We start from the raw sequence: 24,136 nt of genomic DNA on the forward strand, positions 1-24,136 counted from the left end.
AAAGTGAAAACCCTGTAGTTCGGATTCAGGTAGGTAACCCATACGTTTTTTTTCTGCTATATTCTGGGGAATGGCGCTCATCAGCATTTCACCACATTATTCCGAGACAAGCTCAAGCTCAGCAAGCCTTCCGTTTGCTCTAGGATGCCTCCTGAGACGCTCAAACAGTCATGTTCTCTTTCATCTTGCTCCCCCCGCCCCAAGCCCTCCCACATTTGTGCAACCGCTATGCACCTTAGCTCTGCAGGGAAAGACTTCCAGGGTGTACCTTGTCTCCAGGCTGAAGGCCTTTCACCTTTCCTCGTATGTTCTTCACCAGCTCTGGGTAGAAGAATTCTGGGCAGCGCTTGTGATCTGGCTCAAAGAGGGTAAGTGTGATGCGGACAGCTGCCGCCGCCGGCTCAGAGTCCTGATGCTGTTCTGCTGCCCCGACCTCCTCTTTCCGGGACTTCTTTAAAAACGCGGGGTTCAAAGGACCGGGGAGAGAGGTGAACTGGACCCTGTGGGGCTCCGACATGGCTACCAACAAGTCTTAGCAGGTGTCACTGCATGGCTTCTGTTAATATGGAAAAGAAGCACAAGGTCAAATCAATACGGTGGAAATGACAGTGTTCCCTGTTTAGCACATAGACTTTAGTTTAAGAGAATCACCCCATCAGGCACGGGGTAGATAACAATTGTCATGCAAGAGACTCTCATACTGCCTGAGGCTCCAAAGACCCAAGTTCAATCCCCCCACCACCATAAACCAGAGCTGAACAGTGCTCTGGTTAAAAAAAAAAAAAAAAAAAAGGAGAGAGGGGGAGAGAATTTTCCTGTCAAGAATACTTATACTGATTTTTTTAAATATATTTTTATAATTTTTCAAAATTTTATTTATTTATTTATTCCTTTTTGTTGCCCTTGTTGCTTTATTGTTGTAATTATTATTGTTGTCGTCATTGTTGGGTAGGACAGAGAGAAATGGAGAGACGAGGGGAAGACAGAGAAGGGGAGAGAAAGACAGACACCTGCAGACCTGCTTCACTGACTGTAAAGTGACTCCCCTGCAGGTGGGGAGCCAGGGCTCGAACTGGGATCCTTCCACCGGTCCTTACGCTTTGCACCACATGCGCTTAAGCCGCTGTGCTACCGTCCAACTCCCACTTATACTGATTTTAATTACTATGTACTGCTGCTTTTCTGCTGAGCCACTATTCATCTTAAGTATCACCTTTTCCGGATGCATATGTGTGAAACTGCCCCGTCCTCTCAGATAACCACTGCTTGGCAAACTCTTCTTTCTTTTTTAATTTTTTTTTTTTATGTTATTGGATAGAGACAGAGAGAAATTGAGAGAGAATGGGGAGATAGAGAAGAAGAGAGACAGAGAGACGCCTGCAGACCTGCTTCACTGCCTGTGAAGTGACTCCCCTGAAGCCGGGGCTCGAACCGGGATCCTAACCAGTCCTTGCGCTTTGCGCCACATGGCTTAACCCGCTGCACTACCGCCCAACTCCCACCAGAACTTTTAATAACTTTTTAAAAATATTTATTTACTTATTCCCCTTGCAGTTATTGATGTCCTTGTTGGACAGGACAGAGAGAAATGGAGAGAGGAGGGGAAGACAGAGAGGGAGAGAGAAAGACACCTGCAGACCTGCTTCACCGCCTGTGAAGCGACTCCCCTGCAGGTGGGGAGCCGGGGACTCAAACCGAGATCTTTAGGCCGGTCCTTGCGCTTTGTGCCACCTGCGCTTAACCCGCTGTGCTACCACCCGACTCCCCATAACTCTTTTCTATGCACATTCACTACCTCCTTGACATCACAGGACCCATGCTGACAGGGCCATGGAGAATCTTCAGCATCTTAATGCCACCAGAGAACATTTTCAGTACATTTATCCAACACTTTGTGGCTGAGAATAACCTCCTTGTGAGACTTCCTTATTGTTGTCAGTAGCAGTTCACTTCCACTTAAGGCCAGCATAGCAACGACAGAGTTTAGATAATGCCAGGCCTCAGAAGAGGCACCGCAGGTGAAGTCCTAGACTCTCAAGTGTGTGGGCATGAGTTCACCCCTATTGGCCCATGAGCCAGAGTGATGCTCTGGTTAAAGTTACTGTCTTGAGAGGAGTGAAACAGTGCATCAGTAGAGCAAGCTTGTCTTACTACCCAAACTGTCTCAGCAAAGCAATAAATTACTTGCCAAAGGCACTCAAAGTAGCTTAGGGATGATCAACATAGATTCTAAATCCCAGAATTCCAAAGATTTTTACAGCATCTAAGCAGGCAAATACATCATACATACACATTAAACACACATGCATACACACGTATATGGTATATATGCACACGCGGGTGATTTGGAGTCTTGAACTCACATTCCAGTGTACACATTCGATTAAGTCAATAAATCAAGGTAGTCAGGTTCAAGCCCCTGTTACCCAACTTGGAGGGGGAAGCTTCACTAGCAGTGAAGCAGGTCTGCAGGTGTCTCTGTCTCTTCCCCTCTCTACCTCCACCTCCCCTGTCAATTTCTCTGTTTCTATCCAATACAAATATATGTTTAAAAACTGACAAATTGAACTTAGATTTTTAATTTGAAATGTTTTCAAAATACAACTAGGTTTAAAAGAACAGGACTTAAATTTACAAGTTGACCTAATCAAGATTAATTCCTTGGAAAGACTTTATTATTGAATTAAGCTTATATTCACTGTTTTAGATGTCTGACATACTTGAGAGAATAAGCATATAAAACTCTAAATACGGGAGTAAGGCTGTACGCACCAGGTTAAGCGCAGGTGGCACAAAGCATAAGGACCAGAGTAAGGATGCCAGTTTGAGTCCCCGGCTCCCCACCTGCAGGGGAGTCGCTTCACAGGTGGTGAAGCAGGTCTGCAGGTGTCTGTCTTTCTCTCCCCCTCTCTATCTCCCCATCTCTCTCCATTTCTCTCTGTCCTATCCAACAAAGACAACATCAGTAACAACAATAACTACAACAATAAAACAAGGGCAACAAAAGGGAATAAATTTAAAAAATAAATAAAGGACATTTAAAAAATAAATAACTGCATTTTAAAATACTTATGAACATGGGCTTAGGGAAATAGCACAGTGGTTTATAGAACAGACTCTCATGCCCAAGGCAACAGAGATCCCTAATTCGATATCTGGTTCCACCATAAACTAAGCTGAGTAGTTCCTTGGTTTAGAAAGGGAGGAGCAGGGGAGACAGCATAATGGTTACACAAAGAGACTCCCATGCCTGAGGCTCCAAAATCCCAGGTTCAATCCCCTGTACTACCAGAAGTCAGAGCTGAGCAGTGCTCTAGTTGAGAGGAAAGTTGTAATAATGAACATTAATTTATTGGGTAGAGACAGGAAGCGGGGGAGAGAGAGAAATGCCAGCAGCACTACTTCACCTTTTGTGAAGTTTCGCCCTGCAGGTGGGGGCTGGGGGGTTGAACACAGGTCCTTGTGCATTATAGCATGTGTGCTCAACCAGGTGCTCCACCCCAAAAAGTTCATTATTTAAGGGAATCCACTGTGTTAAACAGATACCTTAGGTGTGGGGCCGAAGAGAATCTTGGGATCCTGGTGAATAATGATGTAAAAGGTGGTGAGGGAAAGTGTCCTGCAGACCTTGCACAGGGAGATGAGAGACTGCACACGCATATCAGCAGCAGCGCCATGAACCATTAACACTCCCTCCAGTAAAAATGATTTTTTAACCAAGTGCATCTATTTCTCTGTGTGTTCTCTGTAACTTAAACAAGATTTGTAAGACCTTGTGCTTACTCAGCTTGATGGGGAAATAGCTCAGCTGGTAGAGAGCACCAGGCTTTCATGACTACAGTGCTTGGTTGCACATGTGGCGTGCTGCTCTAATTTGTCTCTTGTTCTCACTCCTCAAGGAACCAACGGGCTGACTTATTCAAAGTGTCGTACTCCACTCATATACTGAATGCGTCCCAGCCAATAACATATACATAGCCTTTGCCCTAAATCGAGTTTGTGTTTAAAATCATGGTTTGTCTTTCTAGCTCTGAATGCTATCCCAGGTAGACGTTACTCACATGCATCAAGTCGATTTTCACAATAAACAAGCCTGTTCTTAAAGAAATAATAAAATAAAAAGAAGCACCCCTGGGGGGCACCTGGTTGAACATATATATTAAGGACCAAGGTTCAAGCCCCCCAGTCCTCTCCTGGAGGGGGAACGCTTCACAAGTGTTGCCAGTGTCTCTGTCTCCCCCTTCCTCTCAATTTCTGGCTGTCTCTAATAAATAATATCTAATAAATATCTAATATTTATCTAATAAATAAATATATAATAAATAAATATCTTTATCTAATAAATAAAGAAAATGGCAACAAATAAACACCCCTCTTAAAAAAGAGAAAGCTTCAGTTGCTTTTCCAAGAAATACTAGTTTCCTTTTATTATTTCTGCTAGAAATCCTCTTAATCACTACACGATACAGTCATATACGAAGCCACTGAGTTGTGTTAATTTTTTTTAATTATTATATTTATTTATTAGATAGACACAGCCAGAAATTGAGAGAGAAGGGGGTGATAGAGAGACACTTGCAGCCCTGCTTTGCCACTCTTGAAGCCTTCCCCCTGCAGGTAGGGACCAGGGGCTTGAACCTGAGTCCTTGTGCACTGTCATGTGTGCGCTCAGCCAGGAGCACCACCACCTGGCCCCTGAGTTGTGTTAATTTTATGATCGTTCTCTGCTACCGGAACTTTGTTTATTGGAATGATTCCCTTTAACGTTTGTTTATTTATTTATTTATTTTCAAAACGGACCGTCCATCATCCACAGAAGTGAGAATTTTGTCTTTAGTTTTTCTGAGGGGGGGGGGGGGTGGGGGAGAGAAAAAAAAACCCTGCTTATTTATTTAGTTAGTTCGCTAGTTTCGTGTCTTATTGCATTGGCTAGAACTTCCCCAGCACCGTCCTGTTTGACTGACAGGTCTGCCTCCCGTCCCGGGGGGATGCGGGGGGGGGATGCTGCTTCGAGCCTCCGTACTGTATCGAGCCCCCAACACATCCTCCCGCTCCGCCTCCCCCTCCAGCACCACCGCCCCGCCTCCGGCTGCTGCGAGAGGAGTTTTTGTGTGTTCGTTTTGAATCCTGTGTAACCAGTGTCGGAGACTCCAGCAGGCTTCAGGAGAAAGAAAGGCGCCGCCGGGCGCTCCCGCCTTCAAACAATAACGGGACCCCGCGATGACAGCTCCTGAGCCCCGGCTGCAAACAGTCCCCGGGGGCGGCCGGACAGTCGGTCCCAGTGGACACCCAGCCCGCGGCCGGCACGGAGACTTGGCGAAAATGACAAGTTCCCGCCCCTCCCCCGGCGGGCCGGCGCTCGCTTCCTCCTCCGAGAGGCGCGCGGGGGGCCCGAGCCCGACCCGCTCCCGCCCGACACACGCACCTTTGTCCCGGGCGCCGCTCCGGCTGGGGCCCCGCGGGCCGCGCTCGTCCCCCGCGGCCGTCCTCATGCCGGCCCGGGGCTAGCGGCCGGCCCCTGAGCCTCGGCCCCCGACGGGCGGCCGGCCCGAGCCGCAGCCCATGGCCCGGAGTCCGCCCCGGAGGCGCGGAGGGGCGCCGGCTCCCGGGCGGGGACCCCAGGCGGGCGCCCCGGGGGAGGTGGCTCCGAGGCGCTGGCGGGGCCCCCGGAGGCGGGGGGGCCCTTCCGTGCGCTCGCGGGCCGGGGTCCAGGCCGCGCTGGGGTCCGACGGCGGGGCAGCTCCGGGGCGGCCCCGGGACCCGCGTGGGACTAACGGTCGGGACGGAGACACCGAGCGGGCGGCGGCCGGGGCCCGGGGCCCGGAGCCCGGAGGCGGGGCGGGGGCGGGTCGCAGGGCCGGCTTCCACGAGCGCGCCGCCGCCGCCGCCGCCGCCGCCGCCGCCGCCGCCGCCACCGGGGACCTCGACCGCTTCGTTGTCACGAGCCGGAGGGAGGGGGAAGCAGCCGGGAGTCTCGGCCCGGGCGCGCGGTTATCGCGGCGCCCGCGTCACGTGCCGCACGGTTGACCAATCAGTCGCGGCGGGCGCGGTGACATCAGAGGCGCGGCGTGGCCGGTGACAGCCACCCCCGTCACGTGGGCAGGCGCGCTCCAATGGGCGGCGCCGCGACGCCTTGAGGTTCCCGGCGTCCTGCGCGGCGACGGTGGTGGGGTGGTAAGATGGCGGCTGTGAGTTTGCGGCTCGGCGATCTAGTGTGGTGAGTCCGGGCGGCCGGGGGCCGAGCGAACAGCGCCGGGGGACGTTCCTGCAGGGCGCGGTCCCCGCCGCCAGCCCCCGAGCGACCTCTCCCGGCGCTCTACGCCGCGCGGAGGGGCGAGCGTAGCGGGTGCCGGCGCTGTGAGCGAGCCGGGCGGAAGGGGCAGCCCGACCCCGGCGGGACCGAGGCGGAGGGTGGCTGCGGCTGGCGCGAACACGGGACGCGGCCACCCGGGGGAGGGCGGCGCTCGGGACGCAGACCCCCGCGTGCACCGGGAAGGGAGTCGCCCGGCGCCTCGAGGCAGGGCCGAGGACGGGGAGACCCGCCCCGTGTGGGAACCGGGCGACCGGGGCCGCCCCCGGGAAGAGGCGCGGCAGGGCGACCGGGCTCCGTTCACGGTCGGACTCGGCAGCGGCGGGTCACCTCCTGGGGCCGCCGCGCAGGAGCTACCTCCGGTCTGGGTCCCCGGCGAGCGGCGGAGCTCGTCCGTCGACCCGGGGTCCCGGGAGGCTCGTCCGGGGCATTTTGTCCGAGCCTGGCCGGTCTCGCAGCGAGTCAGATCAGACTTTTATTTATTTGGGGTTTTGTTGTTTCTTGGGGGGGGGGGGGTCTGGGGAAGTCTTGTGTTTACAAAGCGAAATACCCCACCAACACCCAGCCCGGCGAGGTTCCAGATAAAAGTCTCTCGGCCCTTTGCGGGTTTTGTTTTTGTCTTGTTGTCTGTCCTGTCATCGGGAGGATGCACCCACGAGCGGTTTTGCATTCCCTTTGCTTTAAAAAACAAAAACAAGGGGGGAGGTTTGAGCTCTGGAGTCCAGCTGCGGAAAGCCAGACGAAGACTCCCAGGTTGCTAGGTCTTTTCTTTTCTTTTCTTCTCTTCTCTTTTCTTCTCTTGTCCCCGGCACCTGTAGGTGGTGCCATTGGAGGTTCTGGAAAATCAAATTACACGGCGAGTGGAGGAAAAGAGAAGAAAGAACCCACCTGCAGGGGGAAAGCTTTGCAAGTGGTGAAGCAGGGCTGCAGGTGTCGCTCTGTCTCTCCCTCTTCATCTCCCCTTCCTCTCATTTTCTGGCTGTCTCTATCCAATAAACAGATAAAGATAAAGAAAGAAAGAAAGGAAGAACTGGCTTTTCCGGGACAAATGCTGACAGAGTCTCTGTGTTTTCTTTAGGGGGAAACTCGGCCGCTATCCTCCGTGGCCGGGAAAGGTGAGTGTCTGGCAGCTAAAGGAAGACACGTGAAGGCGGGGTTTGAAAAGGTGGAGGAAGGAAGTTGCATTTCCCTCCGTTTCTAGCATGAATTAACCTAGAGCTATTTAAGTAACAGGATTTTCTTCTTCTCTCTAGCATCAGTTCACTTAGAAAATGCAGCTTATGCTAAATGAGGCCATTTAATCTGGAGTGAATGCTTATTCCTTGACTCAGACGGTTTGTGGTGAAGCTTTGAAGCTCAGGGAATCAATTCTAATTTGAGAGCTTGTTTGGAGGTTCTAGCAGGGGAGCGCAGCTACTCGTATACCCTCGACCGAAGACCTGTCCGTCTCTATTCGGGGAAGGCCGTCCTCTTCCACCGAGCACGCAGCTTCGGGAGGGACGCACATGGAGCAGTGAGGGAGGAAGGGGACACCCGCCTAGCCGGCCAGATCAGCTGAATCAACCCTGGCGATCAATGGGGTGACAGATGTCGCAGCCAGATCGCCCTCACATCCTCAATTCTAATTTGAATGTAGCTTTACATTTAAGCCTTAGCAGAAGAAGGAAGAAATGTTTCAGGAAGAGAGTGATCTAAATGTAGATTAGTGAAAAGTCAAAGTATTTTTGTCCCAACTAAGTTTAAATTTCCTTTCTGTGTCGCCATATGTGCAGCTCCAGTGCAGCAGTGCAGGAGTTAGCATTTCCAGATTTTCCGTGAGGCGGTCCGTCAGAGCTTTCCAAATGTTCTGTTTTTATATTCCTGTGAGAAGCCCAGGAAAAGCCTCAGACTGTCTCCTTGCAGTATGCTATTTTCAGCCCCCTTGGTTGTCCTTGCTGTCACTGTTACCTGCTTCAGCTCTTCCTATGCAGAAGTTTTTTCCAGGGTAGACTGACGGACTTTTTCCCCCCTGTTGACAGAAGAATGATGTTTGTCTTAGTTTTAAATGCCTTTGAAACAAGTCAGTTGCAGTAAAAGCAATATTGTAACCACTGAATAGTTAGATACAGGGAAGGACTGAATATGTAGACACTTTACAGGTCTCTGTAGAAAAGTGTCAGATTTGGCCTTGGATTCTTTTATTATTATTATTATTTTACATCATTTTTTTTCTTATAAACTTAGAGCTATGAGAAAAAAACTCTCTTCTTGCCCTTTCATCCCCTAGATTGTTAACCCTCCCAAGGACTTGAAGAAACCACGAGGAAAGAAATGCTTCTTTGTGAAGTTTTTTGGAACGGAGGATCAGTGAGTAGTGCTCGCAAAGAATTTCACTTTCTCTTTGTTTGAACTTTATCCTGGGTCTGAGCTACTTGGAGCATATCGTAGGAATCCTGTTTAGTCTTATTGTACCCCATAGGATTGACATGGTTGTCTGTCTTCATAGCTAAATAAAAAGTACTGCTATTTATCAGAGTTTATCCTGGGACCAGTAACAATACCAATAAGGTTTCATTTGGATCCACTACCTACTAAATGTGATTGAAATAGCTTCTCTCATCTCTTTTAAAATATTTATTTGTTAGTGTGAGGATAAGAGAGAACCAGAGCATTACTCTAGTACATGGAGAAGAATATACATATCTCTCTCTTAAAAGTTTCACGCTTTATTAACCTGAGAAAGTCAACCAGAACGTCACTCTGGTACTGTAGTTCTGGGGACTAAAATCAGGGCTTGACAGTCCAGCACTTTATCTTTTTGCCACCTCCTGAGCTGCTCTTATTTATCTATTTTTTATTAGTGATTGAATATTGATTTACTGGGATCGGGAGGTGGCGCCCTTGGTTGAGTGCAACATGTCACAATGCACAAGGACCCCGGTTTGAGCTCCCAGCCCCCACCTGCAGGGGAAAAGCTTTGCGAGTAGTAAAGCAGTGTTGCAGATGTCTGTCTCCCTGTCACCCCCTTCCCTCTCGATTTCTGGCTGCATCTATCCAATAAATAAAGATAATGTTTAAAAAATTAAATATTGATTTACAAAATCATAATATAACGGGTATAATTCCACACCGTTCCCACCACTAGAGTTCTGTGTCCCCATTCTCTCCACTAGAAACTGCATTAGTTCTCTCGAGATGACAGATATGCATTGGCTAGTAATTCTCTAACTATATATGCACTTTTTTCTGTGGTCCTGCCTTCTCTTCCTTTCTGAGTCATACCTATACCTATTACTACTTCTGAGGTTCCCCCCCATACTTCTCCCTCCCTTTCTCTCCAGGTCCTGATGGAATTGAATTGCTTCTCCACTGGACATGGGCACTGGCGAGTTAATTCACACCCCCAGCCTGTTTCTGTCTTCCCCTAGTCGGGTAGGACTCTAGAGAGATGAGGTTGAACAATATTGAATTTTAAAATATATTGGGAGTCGGGAAGTAGCACAGCGGGTTAAGCGCAGGTGGTTCAAAACGCAAGGACCAGTGTAAAGATCCTGGTTCGAGCCCCCGGCTCCCCACCTGCAGGGGAGTCCCTTCACAGGCAGTGAAGCAGGTCTGCAGGTATCTGTCTTTCCCCCTCTCTGGCTTCCCCTCCTCTCGATTACTGTCTGTCCTATCCAGCAATGACGACATCAGTAACAGCAACAATGATAACTACAACAGTAAAAAACAAGGTCAACAAAAAGGAATAAATATTTAAATATAAATATATATTTTTTTATATTGGAGACAGAAAAGTTGAGAGGGAAGGAGGGAGGGACAGGTGGACCTGCAGCCCTGCTTCACCATTTAAGCTCCCCCTTCCCCCACAGGAGGGGACTAGGGGCTTGAACCCTAGTCCTTACACACTGTGATTTTTGTGTTCAACCAGCTGTGCCACCATCGGCCCCTGTATTTATCTTTTTTAATTATTTGAATACTAAATCAGAAGAGAGAGAGGCATGGAAGCCAAACATCACCCTGACACAGGTGATGCCAGGGGTCAAACTGAGGAGCCCATGCTTGAGCGTGCAGACATTCCATCTGCTGTGCTTATTCTAAGAAAGTGATTATTAATCCTATTCTCTTGTAAAACTGACTGGCATTATAACAAAATCTGTCCTAAAATTAAAGTCCAGGACCACTTGTTTGAGATTCTTTGAAACATCTTGTAAGAAGTCACAGTGAGGGAGTCGGGCGGTAGTGCAGGGAGTTAAGCGCACATGGCTCAAAGTGCAAGGACTGGCGTAAGGATCCTGGTTCGAGCCCCCAGCTCCCCACCTGCAGGGGAGTCGCTTCACAGGTGGTGAAGCAGGTCTGCAGGTATCCGTCTCCCCCCCCCCCCGTCTTCCCCTCCTCTCTCCCATTTCTCTCTATCCTATCCAACAACGACAATAGCAATAGCTATAATAACTGCAACAATAAAACAACAAGGGCAACAAAAGGGAGTAAATAAATATTTTAAAATATATATTTTTAGAAAAAGTCACAGTGAGAGAAAGAATGTGTATTTGAGTTTTTAGTGACCTAGTTGTTTGGTTGGTTTTGTTTTGTTTCCCCCTTGCCCGGGCTTCACTCGGGCTTTCCACTCACTTGCTTCCTCCAGCTGGCAGGAGAGGGTGGGTAGCACAGCACCACTCTACTGCTGTGAGGGCTCCCTTTCCAGCCTGCTTTCATGTGGTAGCAGGGGCCTGAATCTAGGTCCTTGCACACGGTAAAGCGTGCCCTCCACTGAGCCAGCTAACTCCCTGCCCTTTGTTTTAATTTCTTTAGTTGATTATATTTCTATTTATGATTCTTACAGGAAAATGTAGCATGAGGTGTTTTTTGTTTCTTGTATTTATTTATTCCCTTTTGTTGCCCTTGCTGTTTTATGGTTGTAGTCACCATTGATGTCATTGTTGTTGGATAGGACAGAGAGAAATGGAGAGAGGAGGGGAAGACAGAGGGGGAGAGAAAGAAGCATGAGGTTTTTTTAAAAAAAACAAGTTTTCTGGTCTACTGCCGGTTATTAAATATTGGGTTTTCAGAAAAGTCATAACACATTTTTGCATGGAAAGCATAGAAAAATATGTCATGACTTTCCGACAACCCAATATATACCTTCATAGGAAGTAGCTATATTACTTCCATAGGAAAAACTCTTATGAACAGTATTCCTCTCTAAGTCATGAGTTCATACTTGAAAGTGCTCATCTGCTGTAACGATTCCATGTCTGACTTCACACTACCTGTATACTAATTGACATGGTGCGGGGCTTGAGCCTGGGTTCTCTGGTGCCTCAGGCATGAAAGTCTGTTGTCTAAATCACTCTATTTTCCTGGCCCCCTTTTAAAACCGTACAGTCTCCCCACCCCCACCCCTGAGCACTGCTCATCTCTGATTTATGATGGCATGGGGGATTGAACCTGGGACTTTGAAGCCTCAGGCATGAGAGTCTCTTTGCATCACTATTAATGTTATCTACCCCTGCCCCATATTTTTTTTTAATTTGAGGGAAGAGGGTGGGGCCAGGCAGTGATGCACCTTGTAAAGTGCACACATCACCACGCACAAGGACTGGCTTCAAGCCCCCACTTCCCCACGCACAGAGGAGAGGCTTCATAAGCAGTGCTGCATGTGACTTTCTCCCTCAATTTCTGTCTCTAGCAGCAAAAAAGGTTGCAGCCAGGCAGTGGTGCGCCCAGTTGAGCAACTGTTACCGTGTGCAAAGACCAGAGTTCAGACTCCAGGTTCCCACCTACAAGGGGAAGCTTCACGATTCTTTCTCCCTTACTATCTTCCCTTCCCTCTTGATGTCTCACTGTCCTGTTAAATAAGAGGGGGAAAGTGTGTGGGAGAGAGGAAAGGAAGAGAAAGGAAGAAAAATGTCCACTGGGAGTGGTAGATTCACCATGCAAGCGCCGAGCCCCAGTGACGACCATGGTGGGAGCGAGAGAATGAGCAGCAGCCAGAGCGTTACTGTGACACCTGCAGCGCAGCCGTCAAGCTCAGGGCACCCAGGCTTAAAGGCCCAGCATCTTATCTGCTGTGTCAGCTTCTGGAGCACAGCTTGCTTGTCTTTTTAAATTGTTATTATTACTATTATCTTTATTTTTATTGGATAGAAACAGCCAGAAATTAAAAAGAATGGGGAGATAGAGAGGGAGAGAGACATCTGCAGCCCTGCTTCACCACTCTCATGACGCTTCCCCTCTGCAGGTGGGGGCTGGGGGCTCGAACCAGGGTCCTTGTGTACTGTAACATGTTCACTCAACCAGGGCTTTACCACTCAGCCCTGACCACAGCTTTCTTGTTTCCTTTCCCTTCCTTCCTTCCTTCCTTTTTTTGCCTTCAGTGTTATCACTGGAGCTTGGTGCCTACATTACTACAAATTCACTGCTCCGGGAGGCCTTTTTTCCATTGTGTTGATGTTATTGTTATTACTAGATAGGCTAGAAATCGAGGGAGGAGGGGAAGACAAGGAGAAAAAGACAAGACACCTACAAACCTGCTTCACCTGCTTGTGAAGCAACCCCCAGCAGTTGGGGAACCAGGGGCTTGAACTGGGATCCTTACACCGGTCTTTGTGCTTCATGCCATGTGCATTTAACCTGCTGTGCTAGCGCTTGGCCCCTACTTTCCCTTATTTATTTATTTATTTATTTATTTATTTATTTCCTTTTGTTGCCCTTGTTTTGTTGTAGTTGTTATTGATGTCGTTGTTGGACAGGACAGAGAGAAATGGAGACAGGAAGGGAAGACGGGGAAAGACAGACACCTGCAGACCTGCTTCACCACCTGTGAAGCGACTCCCCTGCAGGTGGGGAGCCGGGGGCTCGATCCAGGATCCTTGCGCCAGTCCTTGCGCTTTGTGCCACCTGCGCTTAACCCGCTGCGCTGCCGGGCCAGGAAATGGTGCATACTGACACGTGCAAGGACCTGGGTTCAGGACCCCAGCCACCGTATGGAAGTACCTGCAGGAAGCAAGCTTCACAAGCAGTGAGGCCGTGCTACACAGTGTCTCTGCTTCTCTCTATCTGTCTGTCTGAAAGGGGGAGTGGCTGAGCCCAGTGCTAATCCTGGTGGTAAAAACCATCTGGGCATCTGACTTGCAGTTAAGACGTTTAACAGGTTGGAGCCATCTGGGCATTCCTTTTACTTTTCACCTGACTTTCCCTACGCCTGACCGACACTGTGTGTAAGTTAGAGCCAAGTGGTTAGGTCCACGGCTCCAGGTATGTGACTGAGCCAGCTGTTCTAGAGCGTGTGGAATAGCTTCTCTTGAAGTCAGCTACGGCTGACTCCCTCTTGGCTGGGGTGATGAGCCCCAGGAGCAGGTGTCACGGTGGAAACGGGCACAAGAAGCAGCAGCTGGCATGTTTGCAGAGGTGACACAGGTGGAAAGCCCTGGGCAACATTTGGGGTGTTCCCCAGTTTGGAAACAAGCTCTCAGTCATGCTATCTGCAAGTCTGTTGATATCTGTACAGCCATCGCTGCTTGCAGTTACCTGGGAAGTTCTATTCTCTGTGGTACTCTTCGTCAACTCACCCACATCTTCTGACCCTGTTCCTCTTGTTTTCATTTCTGAATTGTGCTCATGCATACTCACACCTTCTTCCCCACCTCCCAGCCAGGCCCTTTGTGTCAGCACAGGCTGAGACGCCGGGGTGAGAGTGTTTGAAATTCCTCCCAGATTGGCATTTTTAATACAGTGTCTACATAACGTGTCCTTTTCTCTTTTAATATTTATTTCTTTCTTTTATTGCCCTTGTTGTTTTGTTGTTGTGGTTATTGTTGTTATTGATGATGTTGTTGGATAGAACAGAGAAATGGAGAGAGGAGGGGAAGACGGGGTGGGGGAGTTAGAAAGGTAGACACCTGCTTCACCGCCTGTGAAGTGACTCCCTTGCAGGTGGGGAGCTGGGGGCTCGAACCGGGATCCTTACGCCGGTCCCTGCACTTTGTGTCACGTGCACTTAACCCGCTGCGCCCCCGCCCGACCCCCAGTGTCTCCTTTTTTATCTAAAGGGAAAGCAGGTGAAAATTATGGAAGTGTTTGAAAACACAAGGGTTTTAAGTTGATTCAAGTGGGATGTACTAATCTGAGGACGTGCGAAAGGAAGGAAGATACAGCAGGTGTATCAGAATACTAGAAGCCACATAAGCAAACCTGTACACAAGGAAGTCTTGGGGACTGTTCTGCAGCAGGAGCTGTTATTGGAGAGTTTCATTTGTGAAGAGAATACATGTCCCTTCTAAAACCAAGCTATGGACCATGAGGAAATTCCACTCTTCTGCTGCTAGCCCACGGTCTGCTAGTCCTAGTATCTTTTTTTTTTTTTACATTAAAGTTTTTATTATTATTTTAATATTTATTTATTCCTTTTGTTGCCCTTACTGTTTTATTGTTGTAGTTCTTATTGTTGTTATAGATGTCTTTGGCTAGGACAGAGAGAAATGGAGAGAGAGGGGGAGAGAAAGACAGACACCTTCAGGCCTGCTTCACCGCCTGTGAAGCGACTCCCCTGCAGGTGGGGAGCTGGGGGCTCAAACCAAGATCCTTAAGCCGGTCCTTTTGCGCCACGTGCGCTTAACCCGCTGCACTACCACCCGACTCCCTAGTCCTAGTATTTTGTGGCCTACCTCTGAAGGATGCTGCATAACCGAGGAGTCCTAGGCCCGTGCTTCTGGTTTGCACACAGTGGCAGCATACTTGCTTCTTGCTGCTCTGTGTCCAACTTTTCCCCCACGTGGCCAATTATCTTAAGGGACCATCTATTTTTTTCCCCCTCACTGGTTGCCAGTCAGCTTGTTTTTGGCTTTTAAAACTACTGTGTATAGTGAACATCCTTATACAGATAAACAAAGCCTTGCTTGTACTTTATAGAAGCAAGTTGCCTGTTTGACTTTGCATTACATTGGGCAGTAATAATTGCATGGAGAGGCTTATTTTAGGAAAATCACAATTGTACCTTAAAGCAACAAAACAAACAGCAGTCACTGAGACATGAACAACAGGCACCAGAAAACAAGGAATGGGGGAAAGACTGGAGCGCCTTGACAGAGTCCAGCAGCCCAGCCTGCCTGGGAGACCGAGTGCAGACACATGCCAGGCCTGGCTGATGAGCCTCAGTGGAGTGGTGCGTTATTGACCCTCTGAGCAGTCTGGGTTTTGCAATCGAGTCTTTGGAAAAAAATTCTACCCACTGACCAAGTGATTCCTTAGGCTTGCTTCCAAAAGGCTTGCCTCCTCGGGCACTCCCAAACTGACTCTGTTGACTTTTTCTGAAGTATGCTAGTCCGGGAACAGGCATTTCTTGAATAGATGAGCACTTCTTGCACTGAAGTCTTAAGTATACGCTGTTGAAATCAGGAAAGGAGAGCTCGTCTTACTGTCTCACAAGCCAGTGTTGAGGATGCATGGGGTTCTTTTTTTTTTTTTTTAATTCCCTTTTGTTGCCCTTGTTTTATTGTTGTAGCTATTATTGATGTCGTTGTTGTTGGATAGGACAGAGAAATGGAGAGGGAAGGAGAGAAAGAGAGACACCTGCAGACCTGCTTCACCACTTGTGAAGCGACACCCCCCCACCCCACCCCCGCAGGTGGGGAGCCGCAGCTCGAACCGGGATTCTAACTGGACTGTTCTCTCTAACAGAAACCAGGAATCTACTTTTCAGATTCTTCAACAGAAACATAAGCATATGCTTACTGGGGTCTCCTCCACAGAAACAGTCCTCATATTTCCTCTGAACCAGAGGGGGATGTGATTGGGGGCTACCAAGGTCAGAGTCTTAGGCTGGTTATCCTATCTCAGGGGGCTTCATGAAAACCATCCCTCTGGTGCAGTACTAGGACAAGCGTGGGACTCAGCTCTTCCCCAGAACGCGGTGTCTGATACCTGTGTTGTCTCAGAGCCTGCAGTCAGTCTGACAGCTTAACTTGCTTTTTTAGGCCGAGGCTGGCTTTGCTTCTGAGTGCTGGCTTGTCCTTAGAAACACTAAATGCTCTGTCACATATACCACTTTAAGGTGGGCGGCTCAGGAAAAGGGCGCCTGCTTCTCCTATCTGGTTGAGTCTTGTGGCGAGACCCTCGTCTGAGACTGACCCACTCAGCATATGCATCAGGCCTCGTCCTAATATGACTTTGGCCTTTGCAGGCAGCTATGTTCATTAAGACCTATTAACCCTCAAAATACAGATGACAGTGTTATTTTTCCTAATGACAAGAGTTAATATTATTATTAGTTTCTTTATTTTCTCTTTAAAAAAGAACCTTAAATTAGTGTAAGAGCCAGATTCTATATCCTTAACCTGACCCACTTTGTCTGAAGGCTGTGCTCTGGGAGCTGTGAGGGTTGCAGAGTAAAATATAGTATAGATTAACTTTTACTTTACCAAGCCTGTGAAGTTCATCCCTTTGTACTTGGATTCTTTTTTTCTTTATTATTATTCCCTTTTGTTGCCCTTGTTGTTTTATTGTTGTGGTTATTGTTGTTGGTGATGATGTTGTTGGATAGGACAGAGAGAAATTGAGAGGGATGGGAAAGACAGAGAGGGGGAGAGAAAGACACCTGCAGATCTGCTTCACTGCTTCTGAAGCAACCCCCCTTCAGGTGGGGAGCTGGGGGCTCGAACTGGAATCCATATGCCGGTATACTTGGATTCTTAAACTGAATGTCCTTTAGGGAGACCACAGAAATTGGGTTGGGGCGTTTAGACAGCATAATGGTTATGCAAAGAGACTCTCATGCCTGAGGCTCCACAAAGTCCCAGGTCCTGTCCCCTGCATCACCATAAACCATTGCTGAGTAGTGCTCTGGTTAAAAAGCAATCCAGTTGGGGCAGATACATTCAGGTAAATTCATGGTGAGGCAGGTTCTGGGAACTGACAAAAGATTACTTTTTTCCCCTTCAGTTTCATGTATTACACATTTGTGGTAGAAGTCAAAAGTTAATATGTATTTTTCATTAAAGTTTTTATATTTATTTATTTTCCCTTTTATTGCCCTTGTTTTTTATTGTTGTCATGGTTATTATTGTTGTTGTAGTTATTATTGTTGTTATTGATGCCGTCGTTGTTGGATAGGACAGAGAGAAATGGAGAGGGGAGGGGAAGACAGAGGGGGAGAGAAAGACAGACACCTGCAGACCTGCTTCACTGCCTGTGAAGCAACTCCCCTGCAGGTGGGGAGCCAGGGGTTTGAACTGGGATCCTTTCGCCAGTCCTTGTGCTTTGCGCACGTGCACTTAACCCACTGCACTACCACCTGACTCCCCAAAAATTAGCTAGTATGTGCTTTTCTAACATTTGAATCACAAGCACAATCTTATTTCTTATCATCTTTATTTATTGAATAGATAGTCAGAAATCAAGAGGGAAGGGGGCAGTAGAGAGGGAGAGAGACTTGGCAGCACTGCTTCACCACTTGCAAAGTTTCCCCTGCAGGTGGAAACTGGTGGTTCGAACTTGGGTCCTTGTGCATTTTAATGTGCGTTCAACCAGGCGCACCACCACCCAGCCCCACAGTTTTACTTTTGTCATATTTTATATGGTTAAGTAGCCATGGATACAGTCATTCTTGAACAAATAGAGGCTCCCTGGCTGCAGATCTGTATGAGAGCAGCACGATTTTAGATGTCGTTGCATTTTGTCAGCCCTTGGAGAATCCTTGCTTCTCAGGGGACTGACAGGTCATCAGATTGCCTCAGGCTGTTCCTGGTAGTCATGCAGCTGCGATTGGCAGCACTTCCAGGTGCCCCGTCCCCTGGCATCTGTGCTGGCCTTTTCTGCTGGGGGGTGAGAACAGGAGAGCAGGTGACAGGTGTATGTCCTTCAGTATGAAAGGCTCTTTAAAAAGCAGTGAAAAGAGCCTGCAACACAGAGATGCTGTTTGGAGGTGTTCTGATTCTGTTTGTTGTTCTGACTTGTTTCAAGAACAGGTCCTTTTGGGGGTAGTGGAAAGAGCATGTTTTGGAAAGAACAGCAGGCCTGTTTCAAAGTCCACTTGAACCAATGGGATGTTTGTATTCTGTCCCAGTGAAGTCTTTGAAACTTGCTGGCATAGGCGGTGTGGATCGTAACCTTTCTGTGTTCTCTGCTAGTGCCTGGATCAAAGTGGAGCAGCTGAAGCCGTATCATGCACACAAAGAGGAAATGATCAAGATTAACAAAGGCAAACGGTTCCAGCAAGCTGTGGATGCCGTGGAGGAGTTCCTCAGGAGAGCCAAAGGGAAAGACCAGGTAAGAGACACACACCTTGATGGTTGCTTTATACCAGTGCCCGGCCAATCATTTTTGCATAAAAGCAACAGATTAAATGTCACCTCGACCCAAAGTGCTATTCTTATAAAATGCCAGTGGAGAGAAAGCCACTTCACTTCTTAAATATCAGCGTCTTGCTAATCGGCTTGCAAGCTCCATGTGTATTCTAGCCTTTGAGGAGTAGATGGTTGCCTTGGGCAAGTATCTGGACCCAGGAGAAGTACAGTGCAGGCTGCTTGACACCTGCACAACTCAGCCACCACCGGGTGGATGTTAATCCCAGTGCTCAGCTCTGGAGCCAGGAGCACGTGAATGGCATTCTGGTCTGCTTCCCCAAGTGTGAGGGCAGCGGCAGAGCCTGTCCGCTAGGGTTATTGTGAGGATAGCGCATGCAAAGCGCTTGGCGCGGGCCGTGGTTGGTATACACCTGGCAGTGATGGCAGCAGCTGCTGTGGTGGTTATCATTATTATTGTTGAACTTTCAGACATCATCCCACAGTTCTGCTGATGACAAGAATCGGCGTAATTCCAGTGAGGAGAGGAGTAGGCCAAACTCAGGTGATGAGAAGCGCAAGCTTAGCCTGTCTGAAGGGAAGGTGAAGAAGAACATGGGAGAAGGAAAGAAGAGGGTGTCGTCAGGCTCTTCAGAGAGAGGCTCCAAGTCCCCTCTGAAAAGAGCCCAAGAGCAAAGTCCCCGGAAGCGGGGTCGGCCCCCAAAGGACGAGAAGGTTAGTTGTGTCTCTGCAGCTCTGGGCTTAGACTCTTCCTTTTGTGTTCAGCAGATTTGAGTGTCACATGATGCTTTCGCTCGCTGATGTGTCTAGAGTTCTGTGCTGAGCGCTGCCCCAAAGGATCCTGCTGGCCAGCCTGGTTGTATGGACCCCGCGTAGAAGCACAGGGCAGCACACCCAGCGGAGTGGCCAGGCAGAGGAGCAGTCTACCTGAGCCCCAGAGCAAGGGCAGCACTGGCAAAGGCCTAGCAGGAAAGCAGCACTGACACCCAGAGATGCAGGGCCAGCCCACGTCGGCCTCTCAGCAGCTAAAAGACAGTGTGGAGACTAGGAAGACACTGTCTCACTGGATTGTGCAGAGCCATGAAGTCTGCGTAAGCAGAGTGGCTTCATCGTGGAGCTAGCCAGAGATGCGAGGGCAAGGGTGCGGTAGCGGGAGGAGAAGGTGTTGGAGCTGGCTGTGGAGGTCGCAGTGTGCGCCAAGCTTGTGTGAGTGATTCTGGGGGTCGGAGAAGAGAACCTCAACGCCAGTCAGAGAGGGCTGAGCCCAAGAGTGAGTGCACAAGGAGTCCTACTAAGGGCGAGTGAGAGTCATTCTCAGGAAGTAGTTCATAGATTGGGCCGCTGATCCTACAGTTGACCAGTGAACAAAGGAAAAGGTGATAATTTCCAGTTTGGGTCTGGGGAGTGGTGATGCGCAGAAATGGGAGCAGCCGCTCTGACTGGAGCATGATGGGTTTGGTGTGGTGTGTAGTCGGCAGCCAGGGAGGCTGAGCATGGCATCAGTGTGGACTTGTGGGCCAAGGGTTTGAGAACTCAAGAAATGCGGGCGACCTGTGAACACGGAGCTTTGTTAGAGCAGCATGGGGGGAGAAGGCAGATGGCTCACGATGAAGCCAGGATGCCACACTAGACTGAAGATCAAGCTTGGCAGGCGGGCAAACAGCATAATGGTAATGCAAAAAGACTTTCATACCTGAGGCTCTAAAGTCCCAGGTTCTGTCCCCCATAGCAACATAAGCCAGAGCTACGCAGTGCTCTCGTATAAATAAACAGCAAGTTCAGACACCAGCTAGTAATAGAAGCAAGTAGAGTTGACAGATTTCGCAATCTGAGGAATAAATTACTCCACCCTGGAGCATGCAGCTGGTAGTCTGGGGAGGCCACACTCTGGAGAACTCTGCAGTAGACGAAGGAGGTCCGTTATGCTGTTGGGTGACCCGGGACTGAGAGCAGACCAGAGCCGTTGGGAACACCTGATGGACGGGCACCCAGGGGAGCACAGGCCGAGGTGGTAGAGATGTGCCAGCCAGCTGCTGCAGTGCATAAGATTCCATCAGAATGCAGCAGTTCAGGCCCACTGGCTGGATTTCCTGGATCCAGAAGAATCTAGGCTGTCAGGTTTGAGTCCTCCAGATTCATAGTGTCTGCTCTCCTAAGCCGTGCATCACCCCACAGTGTGCTCATTCTCCAGAGAAGTGCTTTTATTTACAGATCATATGGATATGGAGAGAGATCAGGAGGAGGGACTTGAGTTGGAATCATGACTCCATCTGTTGCTATGACCTTGGTTTCCGATTCCTCCTGGAGAGGAATCTTGACCTGCCTCTTAGCCGTGCTATGGAGTAAAAGCACTTGGGCCTGGACCTGCCGCATAGCGCTCATCTTAGGAGCTGTGCTTCGTTGCTTTTCCATGATACCCACTTCTTTAGTGGGGACCGGATGGTGCTATATAATGTGACCCAGGAGCCAGTGGCAAAAGCAGCTGGGCCTGCATCTGAAGTGCTTACTGGGGGCAGTTCCTGCCTCGGTCCTCAGAGTCAGGTGCCCCTCACTCCAAGCATCCTTCCTGCTCGTGCCAGCGCCTTATTCTATGTGGTCTCTGCTCAGCCCAGAAAGGATTTATCAGCAGCAGGGGAAGGGGCTTGGCTAGTGGAGTAGCCAGCACGCAGCCGCTGCACTTCAGACTGATGATCTCCAGCACCTTCAGAGATGTGGCAGACCTGTACCTGCCTGGGGATTCAGGTGTCTCTTACAAGCATCAGACCCTGTGGTCTGGGGTGTGTGTGTGCATGTGCGTGTGTGTTATAGTGATTGTGGTCTGGGGGTGTGTGTGTATGTGCGTGTGTTGTTACAGTGATTGTCATCTGGTGAGTGAGCCCCTCTGAAACAGCAGCAGCTGAGGTGGGGCACTGGGCAGGTCCCCGGGTGACTGCCATTCTGGACCTCACCTGTCCCATGAGGATTAGCAAGGGACTGACCTTGGCAACAGAGGCATCAGTTACAGGTAGGCAGACGGGCTGGGTTACGTGAGCTGTGCAGAGAGGCACACTCCCACCTTCTCTGAGCCTCTTGTTTCTGAATTCTGAGCTAAGAGTGACAATTCTGAGGTGGCTTCATGAGCCCTGTGGCCCTCCTAAACTTGAGGACAGTGCAGAGAACAAGGGCTTGAAGCGGAGACTTTGGCTTGTGCTAGATGGAGAGCTGCCCTTCCAGCTTCCTCGTGTTGGTACTTGTAGCCTCGGGCAGCACACGAGAGCTGTGCTGTCCCACCCAGAGTGGCTTTGGCTGAAATACAGTTGAGAAGTCACTGGGAACAGGGAGCTAGGTCACCCAGTAGAGTGCACGCTTTACCATGTGCATGGACCCAGCACGTGAGAGCATATGCCTGCTAGAGGACTAGCAGTGGAGCTGTTCTCTAGTGTAAAAGTCCAACAGGATTGAGGAAGTAAGCAGATGCAGAGCAACAAAAGTCTGTGCTGCCCCACCAGTCACAGAGCAGATGCTCCGTAGTGGCACGTGGCCAGTAGCTACTGGAACTTGCTGCACAGTGAGAGAAGGTGCCATGTGAGCTACTGAACTGGCCACCTCAGCCAGCAGTTGTAGAATTACCTGAGAATGTTCAATAATGCCTGCTCAGATCAAGCTCAGAAGAAGCAGTTGCTGCACTGATTACTCACTGGCAGCCTCACATGCTGGTGGAGAGCGAACCAGAGAGGTTAGGCGAGACTCTGACAGCCATTTCACAGACCACAGCCAGGCTGTGAGCAAGTAATGAACCGCTGAAAGAATATCCCCACGGTGCAGAGGCACCAAGGTAGGCTGGTGCTTGTGAGTTGAGAGCAGGAGCCTTGGTCTGAAGGGTGCTGAAGGGTGATGAAGAAAGCAATGGGGCTTGGATCTGCACTGGGCTGCAGAGTGACGAGGGCCACGTGACCCACGTGGAGGCCAGGTCAGGCACACTGCTCTGACGTTGTGGGTGACCTCGCTGGCCTAGCTACACACTAGGCATTGATTATGTTGCTGTCCAAGTGACAGGTGATGGTGACCTGAGCTTGGGTGACTTGCTAGCACTAGGTAGCACTAGGGCCATTGTTGGGCTCTCCCTCCTCCACCCATACAAAATCCAGACAGAATCTGTCTTGGAATTTGAGGACTGGAGAGGAAAGGCCCAGTCAGTGTGGCGAGAACTCGTCCTATTCCCCGTGAACTCTCATCAGCACTGAGCCTGCAGACTTGGGCTGGATCTGCCACCAGGGTTGTAGGCCTGGCTCGGGGCTTGGTCAGCCTGGTAAGGAAGCAGGAGGTGCTTCCCAGGGTGGAGCAGGAGGACATCTGCTATGACGTGCCTTTCCTTCCTGCTGTAGGATCTCACCATCCCCGAGTCCAGCACTGTGAAGGGGATGATGGCCGGCCCCATGGCTGCCTTCAAGTGGCAGCCGACCGTGAATGAGGTGAGGAGCTGCTTCCCTTCTCCCCCATCGGTGTGTGTGAGGTAGAAACAGCAGGTCTGCGTCCTGAGGGTGCCCGCATGGAGTTTGATGGCACTTCGCCCGGCCTTTGGTGTGCTCCCACAGCTGGCATGTTTCATCACGTGCCCATGTTCACAGTTCATGCTGGAAATTTTATGGACCCTCTCACTGTCTGCCACAACGGCTGTAATGTTCAAGAGTTGCAGTGTTTTCTCCCTTGCTGTGACCGCTCCATTATCCTATTGCAAGGGTTATGAATTAGGAAAGGCCCTTGGGACTTCTGTCATTGCCACTTCTGTCAGTCCCCACACTGATGAGACTCTCAAGGGCCTGGCATCAGACAAGCAGGCTCAGGCCCAGAAATTGGACGAGTCCTGAGAACTGACTTGACTTGAGTCTGCTGGTTCTCTAAAGGAGCTGGTGAATGTTCAATTTTAAATAGACTCGGATTTGTACAGCTGTTTTCTTCATGGTATTCGTGAAAGAATTTGTATGCCAGTTTAACGGAATTATTTATTCTTCCTCTTGAGACCATTTCTCCTGGGATACAATTCGTTTACAGAAAATCCAACCCAATAGTGGGGAAAGAGTTTCAAGACCGTTAGAGAAGTAAGAGTGGCTCCCAGCCACAGTCACATCCAGTTACCCAACCAAAGGAAGTGAGTGACCTTTGTAGGAAGATAACTTGTCTCTGTAACGATGTTCTGGTTTCAGCCCGTAAAAGATGCAGACCCCCATTTCCATCACTTTCTGCTCAGCCAAACGGAGAAGGTGAGTTTTTAAAGGATCTGGGTTTGGCAAGGGGCTGGGTAAAGGGGAGATTGCTGCTCCATTACAACTTGCCACTAAACGGAAGGTTGGATTCTGTCCTTACCATGGCTAAAAGCCACAAGTTGAAAAGTCACACAGAGGACTGGGGACAGCTCACCTGGCAGAGCGCACATTTCACCATGCATTGAGAGCCCAGTTTGAGTCCCAGCTACCCACCTAGGAACACCATGCAGAGGCTGTCTTTCCTCCTATTCCTCCGACTCTCAACATCTCTGACAAGGTGGGAGGGTTGCGGGGGAGTCTGCCAGAAG

At 49.6% G+C, this 24,136-nt stretch overlaps 2 protein-coding genes across 7 annotated transcripts in view; one reads left to right on the forward strand and one right to left on the reverse strand.

Annotated features, from left to right (window-relative positions):
* Positions 1-5,967, reverse strand: part of UBN1 (ubinuclein 1) — a 44,800-nt gene extending 38,833 nt beyond the window's left edge. For all 4 annotated transcript variants that reach the window (XM_060172437.1, XM_060172438.1, XM_007522005.3 and 1 more), the window contains exons 1-2: positions 5,426-5,967; positions 269-556 (exon numbers count right to left, since the gene is read on the reverse strand). In XM_060172437.1, the coding sequence (XP_060028420.1) occupies positions 269-517 (249 nt within the window). In that variant the 5' untranslated portion in view covers positions 518-556; positions 5,426-5,967. The remainder of the gene's footprint in view (positions 1-268; positions 557-5,425) is intronic.
* A 121-nt stretch (positions 5,968-6,088) lies between these two features.
* The window catches only part of GLYR1 (glyoxylate reductase 1 homolog), a 31,515-nt gene continuing 13,467 nt past the window's right edge, over positions 6,089-24,136 (forward strand). The window contains exons 1-7 of one of the 3 annotated variants that reach the window (XM_016187654.2): positions 6,089-6,217; positions 7,389-7,425; positions 8,577-8,656; positions 18,412-18,550; positions 19,057-19,299; positions 22,950-23,036; positions 23,769-23,825. In XM_016187654.2, coding sequence (XP_016043140.1) covers positions 6,180-6,217; positions 7,389-7,425; positions 8,577-8,656; positions 18,412-18,550; positions 19,057-19,299; positions 22,950-23,036; positions 23,769-23,825 — 681 coding nt within the window. In that variant the 5' untranslated portion in view covers positions 6,089-6,179. The remainder of the gene's footprint in view (positions 6,218-7,388; positions 7,426-8,576; positions 8,657-18,411; positions 18,551-19,056; positions 19,300-22,949; positions 23,037-23,768; positions 23,826-24,136) is intronic. The other 2 variants (XM_007522003.3, XM_060172446.1) reach the window with 2 other exon arrangements.

The sequence above is a fragment of the Erinaceus europaeus genome, chromosome 15 (genome assembly GCF_950295315.1).
Source record: "Erinaceus europaeus chromosome 15, mEriEur2.1, whole genome shotgun sequence".
NCBI lineage: Eukaryota > Metazoa > Chordata > Mammalia > Eulipotyphla > Erinaceidae > Erinaceus > Erinaceus europaeus.